At 50.3% G+C, this 20,554-nt stretch overlaps 2 protein-coding genes across 11 annotated transcripts in view; one reads left to right on the forward strand and one right to left on the reverse strand.

The window, feature by feature from the left end:
- Nucleotides 1-7,381, forward strand: part of tnfrsf9b (tumor necrosis factor receptor superfamily, member 9b) — a 45,184-nt gene extending 37,803 nt beyond the window's left edge. For all 3 annotated transcript variants that reach the window (XM_088617598.1, XM_088617600.1, XM_088617599.1), the window contains 2 exons: nt 3,071-3,190; nt 3,314-7,381. In XM_088617598.1, coding sequence (XP_088473724.1) covers nt 3,071-3,190; nt 3,314-3,426 — 233 coding nt within the window. In that variant the 3' untranslated portion in view covers nt 3,427-7,381. The remainder of the gene's footprint in view (nt 1-3,070; nt 3,191-3,313) is intronic.
- An 800-nt stretch (nt 7,382-8,181) lies between these two features.
- The window catches only part of ccdc50b (coiled-coil domain containing 50b), a 51,000-nt gene continuing 38,627 nt past the window's right edge, over nt 8,182-20,554 (reverse strand). For 6 of the 8 annotated variants that reach the window (XM_088617588.1, XM_088617587.1, XM_088617589.1 and 3 more), the window contains 7 exons: nt 18,969-20,303; nt 17,641-17,756; nt 15,874-15,951; nt 14,513-14,650; nt 13,632-13,753; nt 12,443-12,543; nt 8,182-11,617 (listed from right to left, as the gene is read on the reverse strand). In XM_088617588.1, coding sequence (XP_088473714.1) covers nt 11,478-11,617; nt 12,443-12,543; nt 13,632-13,753; nt 14,513-14,650; nt 15,874-15,951; nt 17,641-17,756; nt 18,969-20,303 — 2,030 coding nt within the window. In that variant the 3' untranslated portion in view covers nt 8,182-11,477. The other 2 variants (XM_088617591.1, XM_088617593.1) reach the window with 2 other exon arrangements.

Genomic DNA, 20,554 nt, shown 5'->3' on the forward strand with positions numbered 1-20,554 from the left:
ATCTATGCAGTGTTTATGAGCTATTCTGTCTGTTCAAATTTAGCTTTTTTTATAGTTCTGTGTATATTTTGTAGATGCAATACCGGGATGTTACTGATTCGCCAATGGCATTTATACTCTTTCGTTCCTGTTCTGATTTCGCGAATTGCCGGTCTGTTTCCTTGGAGTTCAGGTCGGGCCTGACAGCCCTCCCAAGGGCACTGTAGCTTGTCCAATGACAAAGGGCTCCGACAGGTGACCACCTCTGAGCATCGTGTTCACATTCTCCCGCTGCAGTACAGGTGTGGAAACAAACCGAGCTGATTAAGGATCGTCCATTTCAAAGTGAGAAGGCTAAATAGGATTAAAAAAAAAATTGGCAGTTGCAAATTGGAAAAGAAATCTTTTAATGGTTTGCCCTACTCACCAGGCATGAAGGAAATTGCAGGTCCTAATTCCCAGTTCCTGTCCCTGGCATGGAGAAAAATACTTGTCCTGTTCACAGACCGCTGAGGCAGACTCTAAAACAAGAGCAACCGCAGCTACAAGGAGCGTAGGGAGATCAAACAGAACCGAAAACGTGAGCGTTGCCTCACTGATATAGCATTCCCATGTGGTGTTATGCAAACGCAGATATCTAGGAACACACAAGGAGTCGCTCGGTCTTTTCATTCGTTCGGTGACTTTCACTAGAGCTGATTGCGCAGCCGTTAGGATGTTGCACTTACTGCGCAGTTTCACTCTTGCTGGAAGTCAAAAGGTTAATCTGATTGTGGTTTCTCTGGTTTTTCTTGTGGGGTTGTGGAAACTGGAAGTCTCTTGCTCTTTAATGAACCCCGGAAGGACGAGCTTGAACGGTGATGCTTTCAAGAATTCTGCGGCGCTGGTTGGGAAAGGGGAAGAGAGGGCATCAGGCCAAGCGTGAATGGGCTCAGGCTGCGCTGAGTCCCACAGACACAAAGAAGACTCCGTTTGCTCAGACATGAACAGAATTCAGGGCAAAACCCCAGTTGTTGCAAGACACTCTTCCCAATAATTTCAGGTGTAGCAAGCTGCAAGTTACTTTATATAAGACAACACACATTCCCAGATACTTATTGCATGTCTGACTATCTTGAACTTAGTTGCAGTTAAAATAATATAATTTATTTTTTTTTTACAGCATGGTTCGTATAGTCCTGCACTGTTTGTACAAGAGTCTGCAGTGTAGAGAAAATGAAACCGATCAGAATGTTAAGCAGTAGGGGGTTTGTTTCACTTGCCTGACTTATAATGTGTCCCACCTGCTTTCTACACAGAAAATAAGGTGTTGTGGCCAAAGCAGTTCAGAGTGGTGGGTGATCACTGCTGTCCGGAGGTTACCGATTCAAAATTCAAGGCTGGTCCACTTTGGTGTTGTGCCATTGGACCAAGTGGCCAGCCATGACAGCTGATGCCAAAGCTGTTCGAAATTCATTGCCAGGTCAGCAGTGTGGCTGCACTCACAACTTCGGTGAACTGGGCGGGTGTAAACAGGTCAGAAGCAGAATTGGATGTGGGGCTGAAGGACCGCCTTTGATCTTCAGTCCTTGCTGACTCATGGGCTGGAGTACAATTTCTCCTCATTCCTCTGTGTCATTTTCATGACTTGATGAATGACGCTTTCTCTGCTCTTTTATGTTCGCCAGTGCGGTTTCGTACAGCAGAATAACCTCACAACCTCCGATTTGCAGGATCAGATGCACACACTTGCGTAAGATCAGCCTCCCTCTGTCCTAGTTGTTTAGAAACTTGTTGGGTTTGCAGGTGGAGCCCGTTCCTGTGCAGACAGCTTCCTCACAACTTGCAAGCATTCTCTTTCCTAGAATGAGTCAGGCTACTGAAACTAGGACAGCCCAAGTCATCATTTTTCATTCTTTTAACGAGACAAATGAAGTAATATACTCACTATACTCAGCATAAAAGTCCAGGAAGAATAATGCACAAACATTGAGAGTGCAGAGGGGTGAATTTTTGTGGTGGCGACGTATACTCCTCTCTCACTATCTGGCAGCAGAACAAACAGAACGGGATATAAAAGTTCAGTTCATTTACAACCATATCCCACGCAGTGCATTACACAAGCTAGCATTTTTACAAGATTGCAGATTTTACAGTTGGATGCTTTTACATTGTGCAACTGCTGATGCAGAAAGTCTATTTTTATCACCGTCATGACTCAGCTTACAATTTAAATTAGTTTTCTGGGTTTTGAAATGCCTGGTATAAGGCCTTATCTTACAAGACTAGCCTGATACCAGACGGATTCCAGAAACTAACTCCCAACTGTGTGCACTCTTGCATTGCACAACAGAGTGGTGTTGAAAGACATTTGAGCTAAGTCAATGTGCGTGCCCTTATGTGCCCTCAATGACGGGGGTTGTTGCTGTCTGGTTTGCCCCACTTATACCCCAGGAACCTGCTTTCTCGCCAGGAAACCTCTGCCCTGGGCCGTGATCCTAGTCAGAGCCCTTTGTACAGAGATGGAGAAGCTCTTGGGTCCATGTCAGATTTGCTGTGCTGCAGGTTCTTACGGACATAAGAACTTAAGAAAGTAGAAATGAGAGGAGGCACAACTTGTGTTTTTGTCTTGTTTAGCAACCCTAGCAGGAACCTTTCAGAGGTTCTGCTTTTGCAGGGTGTCCAGGCAGTTTGTTCTAGACTGCTGTGGCCCGTGTAAGGAAGTGTCTCTGTCCTGAAAGCTCCTGGTCCTCATGCCCCCTCCTGTGTCCTTGGTCCTTGTCTCATTTTTCATCTAGAAAACATCCTCTTGATTAACTCGGTCAGTCGCATGAGGCTATTATTAGTCTGTTTGGAAAACCTCAAAAACTCTGCCAATTCTTGTGCTCTGTCCTAAGCAGTCTGGGCATGCAGGACTGAATTCTGTCTGTGGTATGTGTGCAGTGTGTCCCCGATTGTGTGTATGATTGTGTACGCTGTGGCAGCAGTGTGTGTGTGTGTGATATCTGTGTCATGTGTGTACGCTGTGGCAGCAGTGTGTGTGTGTGATATCTGTGTCATGTGTGTACGCTGTGGCAGCGGTGTCATGCTAAGTCTGTGTGTTTTATTGCAGATGGAACAGAGAGACTCGCAGCCCTGATAGCAGCCATGTGTCTGGGCCTGGGTGCCTTCATCATGGTCACCATCTGCATCCTGGCCAACCGCAGGAAAGGCAGCAAGGAGCCCCTGCCAGGTGAGGCCTCTCTTTCCCGCGGCGCCATGTCAGAGCAGCGTGTCCTTCCACAGCAAGCCCCCGCCCTCCCGCGGCCACCTGACCGCTGTGTAACGTGGCCTCTCTCTCGCCCTCCCGCTGCAGAGTCTTCCCAGCGTGCCGTGCGAGAGGAGGAGGACTGCTGCAGCTGTCACGGCCCCCAGCAGGAGCAGGGCAGCAGCATGGAGTCGGTGGACTCCGAGACCAAGCTGGTGTGACGGGGCGAGGCTGGCAGGGACCAAGTGGGCGAACTGGAATTTCTCCCCGCCCCCTTCCACTGTCCTTACTGGGTCGAGCTGGGCTGTGCGTCAGGGAGCAAGGTCGAGGTAGATCTGGACCAGACGTGTGTGTGCGCGTGCGTGTGCGCGTGCGTGCGTGCGTGCGTGCGTGCGTGCGTGCGTGCGTGTTTGCTCACTGATGTGGCAGGTGACCGTGTTCCAGCCACGAGTTTCACAGGTTGAGCTTGGGCTACACCATGCGCCACACCTTATGGACTTCCTCGTACCGGCTCTGTCTGGACAGCTTGTATGCAGGATTGGTGCTTCTACCTGATCCTTTCAGGTCAAGAGAATTGCTCTGTGGACAGTGGGCGGGGAGATTCAACAGGATTTCAGAATTGTTCAGCTTGTGTTCCTGTGCAGTGGGGGGTGGGGTAAGAGTTCCTGCTGGTAGTACTGAACTCCTCTAATATTTATTGCAATACTAATGTAGCCAAAAAATGTACCCTGTCTTCTTCTCCTCTCCTGGAGGGCGGCTGTGTCCACAGGTTTTCACTGCAGCTCGGCTCTTAACCAGGTATTCGACCTCATTCCTGGCCTCGGTAGAGCAGTGCAGCAGCTGCTCCTAGCTCTTCAGGAGCTGCTCATTAATAGCAAGATAGAAATCCTGCAGGACTGAACCCCAGTCCTGGAGGTGGGCAGCCCTGTTTTAGGAGTGTTACTGGGGACTTTGACTCTTGACTGGTGCTTCTTACAATTTACAGTTTAAAAGGCATAAGCAGTCAGCTACCCTGAAGCAGAGTTGCCCATAACAGATGAAACCATCTTCTTCACGTGCTGAATTTATTTAAGAAACTGCGCTGTCGTACTTTAATGTGCTTTGGACTCCCTTATTCCACATTCAAGGGCACAACATAAAGTTTTGTAAGTTCATGCATTTGCATTTGAAACACTGTGAATTTTGACATGCCAGTACCACTCACTAAGGATTTAATCAGCCACAACCAGCAAAGATAAGCCTGATTCCAATTTTAATTACCAGCCAGTTAAATGAGAAGCAGTTTTTTTAATCATTTGTTGTATAAGGTAGACTTTCTCCTGTCCTTAGTGTAGGAACATCCGTCCTTTCTGAGAGTCCTAGCTGAGTTCCTAACCTGCATTCCAAAGGCACACGAGTCCAGAAGCTCTGTAGTTAAAGTTCAATGTACTGAATGCCTGTCCTGACCCTGACATTCTAATTATTGTTTTAAGTGGAGTAACGTTTGGATAATGGCCGAGACCCCCGATGTGCTGATTAAATCGTTTTTCGACTTGATGGACCCTGTTCATCAGGGTGTGACCTTCTGGTTACTGCCACCTCACAACTGTGAGCAGGAGGAGGAGTAGAGAAAACCACGAACAGGCGAGTTTGGGTAGAGGGGGGGAAAAAAAAGTCTCGAGCACAGTCTTAAAACTTCGTATCACCATTTCAGATAAACCACACCTCACAGTTTTGTTGTGCATCCTGCTGAGACACTATCTCATTTCTGAGTGTGGTGATTAACACTGCAGCACCTAACTGTATTTTTATCACTTTGTCTACTACGGGGAAGGAGCTGATAAAGTATCTCTGTAGGTACTGCGAGGAAAGCATAGTCGTCCTACAAGTTTTACTGGATTGGAAATGGAGTTTCCACTTTTCTAAGTACTATAAATCAGGGTTAAGACAAAGGCGTCAAGAAATTGAAAATGTGAGCTATTAATAGAATGTGTACTATTCAGTGGTGGGTTTTTTTTAAGAGGCGGGGAATGTCTCAGTTTTGCACTGCACTGAAAAAAGGAAAGCTTGATCAGTACACTGTTTCCAGTCAGAGCTACATGTCTTGTCAATACCCTGAAGCCATCAGCCGAGCGCAGGGCTGGCTGTTGGCGCTGCCAGCCTTCCCGCTGCCCTGTCAGCTCAGCACGTGCGCAGGCAGCGCTGGGGTGGGCGGGGTAGCTGGAAACCACAAGCCGTCTCCTCAGCGCGAAGGCTTCCTGGCTCTGCGTCACATTCGCCCGTGCATTTCAGCATTCCTGAAACACGACCTGGGGCTGGGGTTCCCCCTGAGCACGGACACGGGGCTCCGGCCATGTTCCGGAGGGGACTCCTTTCTGAGGGATGATGATTGGACGCTGAAGTGTCAGGGTGTTTAGCCACGGTTAAATGAGGGATACCTCCACTGACCGAAAGGGGCAGCTGGCTTATGATTGGAGAACCGGAACAGAAGTGCCAGGAATGGTCACCATTTCCTGCAAATCTGAGGGTTGGAATCTGGACGGGTCTGCAGGTAGTTGTGCAAGATCTACAACCGAGTGAAATGTAATGGACAGAAGCGTCGTAGTGTAATGTTTTTCCAATTACTCGTCACGGGAGCAATTCCCAACTGTAGCCGCACAGAAGCTTGACAGGGCATGACACTCATGCAGATGGCAGACAGTTACACAATGGGATTGTATTAGGACAGGCCTCGGTTGTTCTGTATTACCCTCCAGGTGTGGGGTTTGGGTTTCAGCCCTGTTGTACAAGCAGGAAATGACACTTTGGAATACACTTACAGTATTACAGCTTATAATGCGATTTTCCCACTTATCCTCATGTGAAACCTAATCCATCCTGAGCACAACACGTCTTAGATCTTGGACAGAGACGGGAAGAGTTTTTCCACAAGTGAATCTTAAACAAGCTGAGCATATGGAGCTTTTCAGGGCAGCTGTAACAGCCGATAGCCTCCCCTAATGAAGAATAGCGAATGCAGGGATGACGAGCTGGAGTTTCTTTCAGACATTACATCCCAAAGGATTCCAGACTGCTCCACGGGTAGGAGAGGGCCAGGAAAGTATACCCTCTGACCTGGTGCACTTAAGACTGTGGCTGTCAAGTAATATGCAGTAAAAGTGTACTTAACAGACATTCCAAGACCAGAAGACATCATGCCTGAGTGTACTTTTTTTTAAATCGAAACATAATCTAGTATTTAAGACAGACAGCAGCTGAAGAGGAAATGAGTGAAAATGTCAGGCAAAATGTACTACTTTTAAAGTGATGTTGTGCAATAGTTTATTGAATTTAAGATTCACCAGAATTTCTCTGTTGTGGGGGTGTCTGGAAGCAGGGCTGTTCCTGTGGAAATTTACCACAAAGTGGAATATATTTGAGTTTTTATGTTGCAACTGTGATGTTTATACAAGTTTTGAGTTTACCTTATTTTGAGGGAAACTACTGTAAGACTTAATACAAACGGTCACTTTCAAGACAGACTTGGTGTTGCCATCACTACTTGTGAAATATTTGGTGGTATTTCATTTAGTAGTGTAGAACATATGACTGAGTTTTAGTGTATTTTTGTAAAAACAAATTGTGAACATTAACTAAACACTGGCAAAATAAACTACTGTTTGATATACGTTTAAATTTACATAAACTCTAGCCCTTGAAATAGAGTTGCATACTGAGCTACATTAAAAATACAAATGCACTTGGTTCAGGCATTTTTGATGCTTCTCAGACTACGCTAGTCTTGACAAGCTTGAAAGCACAGACAGTTATAATTTTGTAGTTTTGTAATACATTGTGAAGTGAGATAATTTAAAAAGCTACCAGATTGTAGCTCATAAAATAATAAGCCACTATCTGTGGCAAAAAAATGGCACTTAGCAGGAAAATCATCCATGTTTTTGTATAAACCTATTGTATTGTGTATGTCTGTGTTGATACATGTAAATGTTTCTGCCATGATGTGTAAAATATTTTCAATCATAGCTATTATATACATTTTATAGTGCTGAGTTTTGCTACAACATGAAAGTATCAATGTCTGTTTTTGGATTCTGAATTACTTTTACTTTCAGCATATTTTTAAAAAAATATTTTTATACAAAAGAGTATTCAATTTATTTCTACAAAGGATACAAATAAACTGCATTGGTTTTTAAACCCGAGTGGGTGCATTTATTTTGGATGATGGAATTTTCTTTGAAGATGGATAGATAGGTACTGTAAGACTTTATTGATCCCGAAGGGAAACTGATGATTTCCCTTCAACCCATTAAACACCTTGGTGCTTCTGGGGAGGTCTCTACCCCTGGTCCTGAAAGCCTTGATCCAACTTAATCACCAATTTAGTTGAAGGAGTGAGATCGAGTTCATTGATTTGAGTTGCTAAGAAGTCATAAGGGAGTACCCTTCATCCCACAATGATCTGCTTTCCGTTACTTGAACAGACTGCTTGCTTAGTTACCGAACTCACAGGTCTGCCCAAGCTCTGGGACCAGGAGATCCATAAGACTGACAGGACTGGGCTCTCCAGGAGCAGGCTGGAGCCCTCTTTTTAACCCCCTTTTACACTAGCAATAAAACCGCTCATAACAGGATTATCCCACCCATCTTCTTGGGAAACCTTATCCATGCTGAATGCAGTGATTCTCAGGTGATAAGAGTGAACCATAAACAAGCTCTGACCTGGTGCACTTAAAAACACAATGGCTGTTAAGGAATATACAGTATTAGTGTACACAACAGATAGTCCAAGACCAGAAGTAAGACATCCTGCCTGAATCAATCATCACTCCCCTCTCCTGGTTCTTCAGCCCAGTTTCTGTACCTCAGTTTGCATTGCTTTGGATAATCACTGCAGAGTTTAATGCAGAACCCCACTGTTTTTGTTACCTGGTGCAGCTGGAGAATGAAGAAATTCTGGCTTCTCCGAAAATTCAGACACTCATAACATCGCCAAGCCACTTGCTGCAACTGTCTTTAATTGTAATACAGAATAATACAGCGACAGCCTGACTCCAAAATAAACTGAAACAATACAAAAACAAGCAACTAAAAAAAGCAGAATAAAGCACTTGATTTAGTTTCAAATGGATTCTATAATTGCATGTTTTCACAGTTTGCCCAAAAGTTAACACAGGGTGGGCCCATTTCCGCCGTTTCCACGGAAACGGGCCAACCAAAACTGAGGCTCTCTGTCGCCCGCCCTTGTCACACAGCAGGCCGGCTGCCCTGACTTCTGAAGGCTGCACCCGCGCTCCAAAAATGAAAAATAAAAAGCAAATTCAAGCCCGATTAGTCCAATATCGTGCTTCATCTATCTGAACATACACTCAGGTCAGGGCTAAGGTTCAGAAAACATCCGCTAGGGAACACAGTGATCCACAAATATAAAAAAAAAAACCAGGGAGACACTACTACTGGGCATTTCAATTCAATGAGGCATTGAAAGGGACTGAGTGAAACTCCCCTTGCCCTTTGTAGCAGGTAAATTCAGCTACTTTCCCAAAACTGTATGAAACTAGTTCCTTTCATGCTTTTCTTCTTTATCGCAACACAACACAACCCAGATCTCATGACAGGGGGAACAGTGGAGCTGTGTTTCGAAGGCCTCAGCTCATTGCCATTCAAGTGCACTTGTGCAAACGCCCCGTGACTAACTCCCGGGCACACCCCAGAGCAGCCTCACCAACACGTCCAGAGCTTGCGACGGCCTGTTAGCTGGTCTTGAGCTCATTTGATCCAATGCTTTATAGAAAGAGGAGATAGGAGATTGGAGTCTACTGCATGATGCTTTGTGGGCAAAATGGTAGGTTTTTGTTCTTCGTGAGCTAAATGAGGTGAGGCCTTTGAAATCTAACTTTAACCTTTTCCATTTACCTGTACTTCTGAGGTGGCTTGTTCCAGAGGTCTCGGTTTAGCTGGAGTTACAAGCTCTAGAAAGGTGGAAATTCGACTGCAATGGATGACAACACAGCAAAACGCATCTTTTAAACACGTTTGGATGCATAATTGACCCCCTGCAACCTGGCTACTGCAGATCTCCACTCCAGAGCCTGCTAGAGCCCCTAACTAAAAGAGGATTTCAAGTCGGGGGCTCTTCAGACTGTACACCCACTGCAAGTCAAAGCAGTTTTTAGATTAATGACGACAGTAATGGGCTATTATAAGAAACATAAAAACATAAAAATTCAACCCATACAATTCTATTACCATAGAAAAAATTAAATATTAGTGTCATCCCAAAGTAAAAAAAAAAAGCTATACTATACAGTTCAGTGACTATTTCAAAATCTCTCTAGTGCGGTCAATAACAAAGTAAAACAGTTCTTTCTACAGATAATGCCTGTTAACACTGGTAACTGGGGAAATACAGCAACTGCAGAAGGTAAGGCTACAGCGTGCATTTATTAGATGTATTGCAGAGTGCTGCTGCTACATTTTCCTGAAAGGAAGAGCTTGAAGGCTGTCTATAGATGCCGTTAATGCATACCCGGACAGCTACTGTACCATTGAAGTAGCAGGTCTGTAGAATCTCCGGAGTCCAGTTCAATCCTGTAATCCTCTTTTCTGTAGATGATGTCCAGCAGGAGATGCTGTTTCAGACAGGCAGCTGGCACGGCCCCGTGCCCTATCGGGAAACGAGCATCTGTGCTCTGCCCTCCGCCGCCGAGACGGCACCGAGCGCTCCCTTTCAGTCCCGTCTCCCCACCACGGCCATGAAGCTCAGCCCTGGACTTCCTCGGTCAGGGCCGACTGTCCACAGAAACACTGGCCCTCGGGTGTGCGAAAGAGCCGAGAGAGGCACGGAGCGTCTCGTGAGTTCTGGCTCTGGGCTTGCACAAGGGCCACGTTCCCTGGAGATCACCAGTAAAGCAATTCAGGACCACGGAGAAAGAGAGGAAGGTGTGTGGGGGGGGGGGCTCTCTCTCCCCGTTTTCAATCCTGCTTCTCAACGGGAAGGGGGCCAGCCACCAAGCAGGATCAGCCCCGTGCACTGGGAAAGAGCTCTAGGAAGGGCGCGCTTTCACTCATGCTTCTTGAACTATGTCAGGGAATATCTGCAGAAAAGAAGTGAAACCGGATGGTGCTATTCACAGGGAGCTCCAAGATCAGGAGAACTGGTGGTGTAAAGGCTCCAGAACAGCCTTGTGCAATTCCAACAACCGCGGACTGAGATACATTTGCACTTTCTATTTCTAATGGCATGGTAAAACAGAATCTGTAACTGGACTGCCGATTTTACTTTTCAGTGGAGTTCTGCAGAATCCTTGACCCTCCTGGAGACTGGCGTGGTGAAGGCCACTGTACAGTCCTGGGAACAGGAAGTCACTGGTGTGCGGCGTCAGAGGCGAATTCGCAATCCCAAGCTCAAGCAAGGACAAAGGCACCGTTTAGGACAAGACCAGTGAGTCAGTAAGGATCACTTTTTGTTTTTCTGTTGACATGTAAGATGATAACCCGTGCTTCCTTAAAGGCTCTTTTTTCCAGTCTTGGAACAACTGCACACAGGTTTGCTGTAAATGCTTTGGATCTGACTTCACCCTTGAATCGGATCTCTTTTAAAAGCCTATTTGACAGGTGATGTCTTAAATGAACAGGGCGTTATAAAAAAAAAAAGATTCCATCCCGGTACGCCAGAGGAACGATCCGATGGGGGGTTTAAGATCCAGGGGCTTGCACGGAGAGTAGCGAGAGCCCAAGCTGGGGTGACGCTCTGCCTGGGACGGATGAGCACAGACGCCCAGCAGGCTGCAGGGCCCCAGACCCGCAGAGGGAGCGCCACACCAATCACGACGCACTTCTGATGTTCCCCCCGCCCTGGATATGATCCCTGCCCTTCCCTTCCCACGCCTCCACACTGCACCACCTGCGGCGCCCCCAGATTGGAGGCGGCTGGTGATGAAACAGCGAGACGTCCTGCAAGACCGGAGGCCACCAGTCCAGCGCTCCCTTCCAGAGGGAGACTGAGCCATACTTACCAAGACCAGCGGTGAGTAAACATTCATTAGAAACCCCCAAACAGCTCCCTGAAAGTAAGGGTTTTAACAGCAAACCCAAGGGCTAGTCCCCCCCATCACGATCGCCTCTTAAAAATAAAAAAATAAAAAAAACAGCTCCTTTCCGTCTCGGGTAAAAAAAAAAATCCATTCAACGTCAGGAAATCAAATGTCCTACGAAGTCTCATACTTCCTTCTCGTACTTCCGTTCAAGACAGGAATGCCAGCCTATCAGGTCCAGCCCGGTCCAGCCCGGCTCACTGCTGCTTGCAGCTCTCCTTCTTGTCTTTGGTCTTGGCGCGTGTGGCCTTGTCGCTGTGCCGCCTGGTGGGGCTGACGAAGGCGGGCTCGGAGCTGTCCTGGGGGTGGTCACAGGGGCCGCGGTGCTGGAGGGGCTCTGGAGGGGGGGAGAGGAAAGCACGTGGCTAACCTGGTCGCCAACCCCAAGCCTGGCAAACGCAACCAGCATTCAAAATACAGGGTGGCGACCTCTTTCCACGGCAGAGAAGCTGACACTTCAGGGGAAGAGTTTGCTACGATTAAAAACAATCTGGGTAGCTCTGCAAATTCCGCAAAAAAACAAAACTCATCCAAGCCAGCCTATTGCCTTGCTATCCCTGGAGTTTTAAGGACAGATCAGGATCAACAGCTCTACTGGTAGCACAGGAAACTGCACGATCTAACCCAGAAGAAAGGAAGTCGACATGAAACATGCATTTCTGCAGTGCACACGGACAACAAATAAAAATACCGCTTAGAAGTGGGTTGCGAAAAACCCCAGGCGCCAACGAGCACACAGGTCTCAAGGAAAGACTGAATGGGCATGGCTGGTTTTGAAACAGAAGGCTGGTATCCATGGAACAGGTGAAGCCACCTTACAGTATTACCTCACAGTCACGCAGCAATGCCCAGAATTGACCATGTAATCATTTTAAAAGGATTTCCACTTACAAACGGATCAAGACCATGAGGGTGGACTTTCACGTGATGGTCTAAATGGAGACGGATTTCTGGGCCAGTGTTGCTGAACCTCTGGACTCGTGGGTATTAAGTGGGACGGGCAGCTGTTCTCCCAACAGGTGGAGAGTGGTTGCCGTCTCTTTCTGGACTGGGGTCATTTCAAGGCCGAACGCCCACCAAGACTATCGCTCTCCAACCCTCCCCCATCACCTCTGAGCGTCTGTAACAAAGCCGGGACGCGGCGCCCGCGCGCCTCACTCACCGGCTGGCGCGGGTGCGAGGCCCTCTGCCGCGCCCTCCTGGCGCCTGGCCCTGAAAGTGGGGTCCAGCTCCTCCGCGATGTTCCTGACGGGCTGCTGCTGCCTGCGAGGGAGACCGCTCGGTCAACGTCAACACCGCCACCGCCCCTCGGGTTATATAGCGCCTTTCAGACGCGCCCCAAAGAGCTTCGATTCTACGTTTCGCAAGAAACCAGCGAAATGTGAGCAGCGCCACAAACGCCAGTTGTTGGAATGTAAACAGTAGCATTCTGTTCTTGAGGGAGAACCTAGCGTCACACAGCTGACACTTATCAGCAGTCAGCTACAAACAAGGGTGCAAGCCAAGCGCCCAGTCGGCCTAGCGGCTGGAGACAGGGCCCTTGCTATAGAACAGGTCACCAAAGGGGTGTCGTTTGGGAGGACCACCGTTTCCAGCAACTTGCAGATGACGTCAAATGAGGAAGACTGGCAAACGTAGGAGAAGAGGCATTTAGAGATCATTCACAACCGAGAAAACACTTGGGCAATTAAAAAGGCAATGTTGGGATACCGAGTTAAGAGGGGATAACTCTAATTAAGAGAATGTTAAGTAAAATTGATGCACTACATTGCCTCATTTAGAATATTGTATACAACTGTCGTCACAATATTTAAGAAGAGCTATTGCTCAGCTACCAGATACTTGTCCGACATTAATAGGCTGAAGGAACCGAACTTTTCTAGTCTTGAACCAAGATGACTGAGGGGATCCGATACAAGTATTTAAAGTCCTTAAGGGGACTGACTCGATTAGAATGAAGAGTGAAACAGGAGCTAGAAGACAGTGGAAACTGTTTGAAGTATTTAGAACCGAGAGCAGGAGACACTTTTTACTCAAGGGGTTGTGGAGTGCAGAACAAGCTGCCCTTTGCTGGTTTGAATGAAGCTGAGCTGTGGCCATTTCAGAAAAACAGAGCTGAGACTACCAGTGGAAACTTCCACAGTCATGCTTAAGGTTTGCTACTTTTAAAATTGGCCATAACAAATATGCTCCATTTTGTTTCGTTTTGACAACTAAAAGCTGATACCCAATGAGCTTACTTCCTGAGTGCAAACTGAGACAATTGTTGATGGGTCCAGTAACTCCAGTTCAAAGTGCTCAGGATCAGGACGCCAGTAATGGCTGAGATACTAAAGGAGGAGAGGACTCACGGGCTGCTGGCAGTGCTGCGCAGCTGTGGGGGAGATGCACGGCGCTCTGGTGACCAGTCCTCTCCTGGCGGCTGCGTCCCCTCCCCGTCCAGGAGCTCCCGCTGAGCCTGGGTCACGCTCACCTGCGGCGAGGGGGAGGTCAGAGGTCAGCCCGAGGTTAAAGGTTCAGTGCTATAGCTAGGATCTTTCTGCATACAGGTACAGCACACCCTTCCCTGACCACAGGGACAGCCTGTGAGGGGGGGTGGAGCGGAGCTTGGTAGTTGGAGAGTTAGGAGTTAGGAGAGTTCCCACTGAGGGAAGAACATACTTGTTTCTGTGGACACCAGTCCGCCAACACCAATCCGGCTGCAATCCAATTTTCCTTAGGTGCCTGCAAACGCAGGACTGACCAGATCCAGAAAGCTTCCGAGATCGGCCAACGCCAAGGATCAAAGGCACTTCTCATAGAAGATCTTATGGGCGCAGTCTTCTCCTGAGTGCTTTCTCTGAGATGACCTCAAGAGACCTTCCCGTTACTGCTGCTGTTTGCAGAATAACACGACAAAGCACTCCAGTAATACTGCGGCAGGCCCGACGGATTTGATCATTGAGAGCACTGCGTTTTCTTAAAAGTTTTTGGCAACAGCAGTGCACTTTATGCTTGTGCTGCTTAAGGCTATGGCAGTAGTTCCTGTGTACATATTATTGTCTAGTGCAGCCTCCCTAGATCAGGGCATTTGCTAAGGGAGTATTGAATAAATGCAGAGCGAGCTGCTCTATTCCACTGTCAGACACCAGACTGGGCACATCTCTCTGATTCCCCAGTGCCTGGTCTGCTGCCCGCCTCAGAGCAGTGCCTGGTGGGAGACCGTGGCAGTGGCACCCCCTGTGGGCAGTACCTTTCTCTCTCGGCCACGCCTCCTCTCGGGTGGGTCGCCGGGGTCTCTGTGTTCGCGCCGCAATGACCCTTGACCTTCCAAATCGCGTGACCGGCGCTGGGTCTTCATCTCCTGCTGCTGCATGAAGTGGGCGATCTCCTGAGAGAGGGAGACAGAGAGAGCACAGGGCTGGTCAACCTGGACTACTAGGTATCACAACACTAAACCACTGGTTCATTAGCACCTTAACACTCGCATGGCAGCACCCAAGATCTCTCCCACATGCAGTCCGGGTTCGATGCAAGAAACGTCATTACTTGCCATGAGAGTGGAAGGGATGATAGATATTCTAGTAAATAAGGCTCCAGAAATAAAATTGACAACGTTGAGTGCAGAAAAGGTCTTTGTGCTTCTAGACTGCCTTGGCTCAAATGTTTTATTCACATAACCAATAACTAAACTAGGAAGGGAGAACCACAGAGATTTAGGATCCAAAACGATGCATTAATACAACAGCAAAAAAAGGCCATCACTAAGGATGCTGATGAGACCAGCTATACCTGCATTCACCTGTGCAACAGTTCTTTTCAGCAACCCATGAATGAAATAGTGTTACAGTATTCATTGAATGCAGAGCTTGGGGTTTTGTCTCTATGCTTTATTGTCATTTTGGCCTTTCTATTGCCCAGTCTGAGCTGCAAGAAGCAATGTGCTAAAGGGATCTGAACGTGCAAGTGGATTCTTCTCTTTCGTCAGGGAGCAAGTGAATATCTGAAAAAGTGCAGACTTTAAAATGAACAAATGCTGTGCTCAAGCATTTTTTAGAGCTAAGACCTCATTTGGAATTGGAATATGTTCTGAATTGTCATCGCACCATAAAAAAGATAATACACCCTTAAAATGAGTTTAGCGACACCCCTTCAAACTCGTACAAAGGTGACGGGGGACTTCAGCAGAACCAGTAGCAAAAAAAGGACACAGGATCACAGGTGGAATCCACAGGTCAACTCATCTGGGATGCAGGACAGAGAACACTCAAGAACACAGAAGAGGCCACAAAACAAGAGGAGCCCATCAGGGAGCTGGTAACTTAGTGATCAGGAGATCTCACCCGGCCGTTTCTTGGAAAAAAACATCCCAGACAGGCGGCCGAGGCCCAGACTGCGGGCTCCTTGGGGGAGTGGCAGCAGCCTCAGTGTGTCTGGAGACGCAGGTGCACAGACGCAGGCCGGCGGAGCACGGCCCCGCTACGTACTCAAGAGGACTGGAAGGTTAACGTCTTCAGAGCCATGCCAACTCCAATGGGCAGCCCGACAGGACCAAAACCAACAGCAGCTGCCCCCAAGAGCAAGAGTGACGCCCCCCCAGGGAGTCGTGCATACCTCATCCTGAGCCACCTGGGCGGCTATGAAGTCTTCCGCTGGGTCGGGGTTCTGCAAGCCGGGTGAGGCCGGAGGGCTCTGAAACAACAGCGGTCCGAGTCACAGAGGGTACACTCCGGATCTGGAGACTCACGCGCCTGAACTGCAAGTGCGTGCCCTACAGTACACTCCTCTGCACTGAAATGAAATATGAAATGGCTAGGGGGTTGTGGGTTCGAATGTGGCATGCCTGAGCAGGGTCGTCACTGTAAGCAGGAATTCTCTCTTAACTTAATCATCTGGTTGTATAAAGGACAAATAAAAATGAAAGAAAATTCCACAGAGAGCCTGGGGTTCGTGAGGCACTGACTAAAAACCTGGCTCAACAGCACAGTTCTTCTGCAGGCAGGTTCACAGATCTGTGGTGGAGGTCTGGACTGGCCTGGCCTGCTGTGACACCCAGTCAGGGAAGCTTACTAGGAACTGAATATTTCAGAATAAAGGTGCTACTATAATCGTGGTATAAATGACAGCACCTGAACGAGAAGTGCATTCAATTTCACCTGATGTGCTTCAGAGTTATTTCTGTGTCTTTTGAGAACATGCATAAAGAACAACACAGTGAACAGCACATACGTGTATTGTGAAACTTAATCTGGTGGTATCTATAATATTTAAATAACATAATGATATATAATGGTCAAATTAAACTGTTTATCTGCTTGTAGCTTACTTTGAACAAATGCTATGGGACGACTGCATGTGGGTAATTGAACAGTAGCAACAGAACTGTCCAGTGAGAGACTGACATAAACCTTGAACTGAAAGAGTTAGAGCTTCTTGAACCAAAACAGGCCGTGCTCAGGGTGAAAAAAACCCTCTCTGATACGGGATTCTGTCCCGGGTCGGTGTGTGGGTCAGCACTGTCCTACACGGGCTGCAGTGGGACTGTGTCCTGGGTCGGGGTGTGGGTCAGCACTGTCCTATACGGGCTGTAGACAGGTGCTGTCCTACACGGGCTGCAGTGGGACTGTGTCCCGGGTCGGGGTGTGGGTCAGCGCTGTCCTATACAGGCTGTAGACAGGTGCTGTCCCGGGTCGGGGTGTGGGTCAGCGCTGTCCTATACAGGCTGTAGACAGGTGCTGTCCCGGGTCGGGGTGTGGGTCAGCGCTGTCCTGTACGGGCTGTGGACAGGTGCTGTCCCGGGTCGGGGTGTGGGTCAGCGCTGTCCTATACAGGCTGTGGACAGGTTCTGTCTCGGGTCGGGGTGTGGGTCAGCGCTGTCCTGTACGGGCTGTGGACAGGTTCTGTCTCGGGTCGGGGTGTGGGTCAGCGCTGTCCTGTACGGGCTGTGGACAGGAGCTGTCCCGGGTCGGGGTGTGGGTCAGCGCTGTCCTGTACGGGCTGTGGACAGGAGCTGTCCCGGGTCGGGGTGTGGGTCAGCGCTGTCCTGTACGGGCTGTGGACAGGTGCTGTCCCGGGTCGGGGTGTGGGTCAGCGCTGTCCTGTACGGGCTGTGGACAGGAGCTGTCCCGGGTCGGGGTGTGGGTCAGCGCTGTCCTGTAGGGGCTGTGGACAGGTGCTGTCCCGGGTCGGGGTGTGGGTCAGCGCTGTCCTGTACGGGCTGTGGACAGGTGCTGTCCCGGGTCAGGGTGTGGGTCAGCGCTGTCCTGTACGGGCTGTAGACAGGTTCTGTCCCGGGTCGGGGTGTGGGTCAGCGCTGTCCTGTACGGGCTGTAGACAGGTTCTGTCCCGGGTCGGGGTGTGGGTCAGCGCTCGGGACAGTACCACTCTCAGGAGCAGCTCCTCCTCGTCCTGCAGCCGGCGGGCCAGCTCCTCGTCCTGCAGCACCTGCTCCAGCGCCCCCAGCTCCAGCGCCGCCACCTCCTGGCACAGGTCGGCCCCTAGGAGACAGCACAGTCCTGAGCCAGCTCCGGCCCGCCTGGCATGGCCGGGAACAGGCCGAGAGGGAGGACAGGGAAGCCAAGCCCCCAAAGGAAAGCGACGCAGCACCCCGATCTTCCAACATCCGCTGGCCAGCCCAGAATTTACACCTCCGTTTCTTTGGGAAGAACAATTGATTTGGGAATTTCCCCAAAGATGCGCAGGAGAAAGAGTTCCCTTTTCTTCTCTTTGTTTGGCAAACCAGCAAAGCAGTAAAAGCAGTAAAAAAAAAAATCACAGCACTCGTTCTGAGATTATGGGTTGCATCTATCAAGGTCCTTCCCCCAGGTGACTATTTAACAGCAACGCGTGTCAAGCTGGACAGACACTTCCGCTGACCAAGGACTGATGGGTCAGCTCATCTGGCCACGGAGACCCACTACCCTATGAGTTTTATACACTGCCTTAGAAGGTCAGTAAGCAGAGATCTGAAGATCTGTTAACGCCTCATAATTAAGCGATTGACCGATCCAATTAAGTCAATTGGTGCGGAGTCAGAACGAAAAGCAGAAGACACTGCGGCTCTCCAGAACCAGAGATACTGACCCCTGATCTAACCCCACTGGGTGTGCGAACTGCCGTCAACCACAACCTGAAGGGAGGCCCCGGCAGATGAAAGCCACAGTCCAGAGAGAAGAAAGACAGGAAGTGTTCCACTCCTCCACCCCTGGATATTTCACAATCACATCACACCGTATGTAGATCGTACAGCAAGCAACAAAACCATGGATAGTGCTTTCTAAAACGTTCGCTGCACCCACGTGATCTGGCTCACACCTGAGAGGTCCACAGAGCTAACTGCTTAACGTTGTGCTGGCGCTGTGGTCCAGCAGTGTGCATTTCAGGGAAGGGAAGCCTCAATTACCATCGCTCACTTTCTCCACCTTTTCTTCCACTGGGGAGAACTTGCTCTGCTTCAGTTCTTTCAAAATGAAGGCCAACCGAAGCACCAGCTGGAAGCAGATCTACTACACCTGACCCTTCCTGCCATGTCTCTTCCTGGATATGGACCTTCCAGAACTGCCTTCAGAAGGTGAGCAGCTTTGACGTGAAGCACACATGGTTTTGGCCAAGTGACAGGAGCCTGGCTGCAGGGCGGGCAGAGGCCGAGAGGCCAGTGGCCCGCTGGTCTTCGCCCTCCGGCCCCCAGGCAGAGGGGCGGCCGCCGTTACCTGATCTCCTGCCCCCGGCGCTGGCCGACCAGCCGCACCGGCGCCGAGCGAGGTCCTGCTGGCTCCTCCCACCCCCCTCCTCCGAGCTGGAGTCCTCAGCCCCGCCCCCGCGCCTGCTGGCTCTCCGCCGTGCCCCGCGGCCGCCACGGTCACCGCCGGCACCGCCCGGCCCGCCCCCTCCACCCCTGTGCCTCGTTCCTCCATGGCCACCTGCATGGAAGGTCTCCCCGTCGTACTCGTCGCTTGAGCCGACATCGCTGTAATCGCCATCGCGGCGAACCCTGTCGCCGGGCGCTCTGCGGTCACCGTGGAAACTGCCGATGCGACGATGCCCATCCTCCTCTTCCCTGTAATCTCCACGGCTCACCCCGATAGACCTCCTTCCATCCCTAAACTCTCCGTGGCAACTGCCCCTCGGTATGAAATCGCCACACTGAAGCCGACCGCTTTCCTCGGCCGCGTATTCTCCCTGGCTGCTCCTTCCGTCCCTGCGATCTCCACGGTAACTGCGCCTCGCTGCTGCATCCCTCTCTAGGAAGTCGCCGCAGAGACGGCTGCCGTTTCCCTTTGTCTCGTCTCCATGGTAACTTCTGCTAGAACCTCCCCTCCCCCCCTTGACATAACGGAGTTTTATTGCGACACCCCCGGCGCCGCTGTGGCGACTGTCGCCGCCGTGGTAGCTATGATGACGTCCTCCCTCGTCTTTAAAGTGCACATGGCGGACCTGGGCCGCCTCCCCGCCTCCCTCCCTCCACCTGTTCACCCTGATTCGGATGCGCAACCCGCTGGGGCGATCGCAGCTCTCCCCGCCCTCCGCCCTCCTGAAATCTCCGTGGAAGCTGCGACTGCGCCGCGCGGGCGCGCCCCCGCCCTGTCCCCACGCCCTCGGGCCTCCTTCCCCTGCCCTGGCCCCGAACCCCAGGAAATCGCCGTGCTGCCCCCCCCCTCCCATGGCGAGGCCGGCACGGGCGTGGTGCAGGGCCACAGCGGCACTGAGCGGCTTCTCCGGTCTGCGACTCTGGGCGCTGCGGGGGGCGGCGGAGGCGAGTAAGGGGTCCTCGTCCTCAGGGCCGTCCCATGAAGTGCCCGAGTCTCCCAGGCGATTGGCAGCGAGCCCCAGGGTGCCAGCCTGGGCCCTGCTCGCCCTGGGCACGAGGCGGCTTCGGCAGACCGAGTGCTCGGACTCGGAACGAGGCCCGCGGTGCTCCTCGGCCTCCCCCTCAGGCTTAGCGGGCGGGGCAGATGAGCCCCCTCTGCTGGCTGGAGGCTGGAAGAGCTCGCCCTCTCCTTCGCCGCGGCAGTTGCGTGCAGGCTGGGCCGGCGGGCTGGAGCTCGCTTTAATCAAGCCAAACATGCAAACACAAAGCAATGGAGCGGGGCGTAAGCAGGTTAGTGGGGGGGGAGAGTTAGGCACGGTCAGTCGGCGGTCTCTGGTTAATAAAGCTGTCAGGCAGGACCAGCACGGGCTGCGAGATCTGAAAGATTAGTAATGGTCATACAACAACGCACAGCGCTACCGATACAAAATGAAAAGAAAACACATCGACCACCTTATCCACTCCAGAACTAATCAAAGGAAAACTAAT

Source organism: Lepisosteus platostomus, chromosome 23, assembly GCF_059453375.1.
Source record: "Lepisosteus platostomus isolate fLepPlt1 chromosome 23, fLepPlt1.hap1, whole genome shotgun sequence".
Taxonomy (NCBI): Eukaryota; Metazoa; Chordata; class Actinopteri; order Semionotiformes; family Lepisosteidae; genus Lepisosteus; species Lepisosteus platostomus.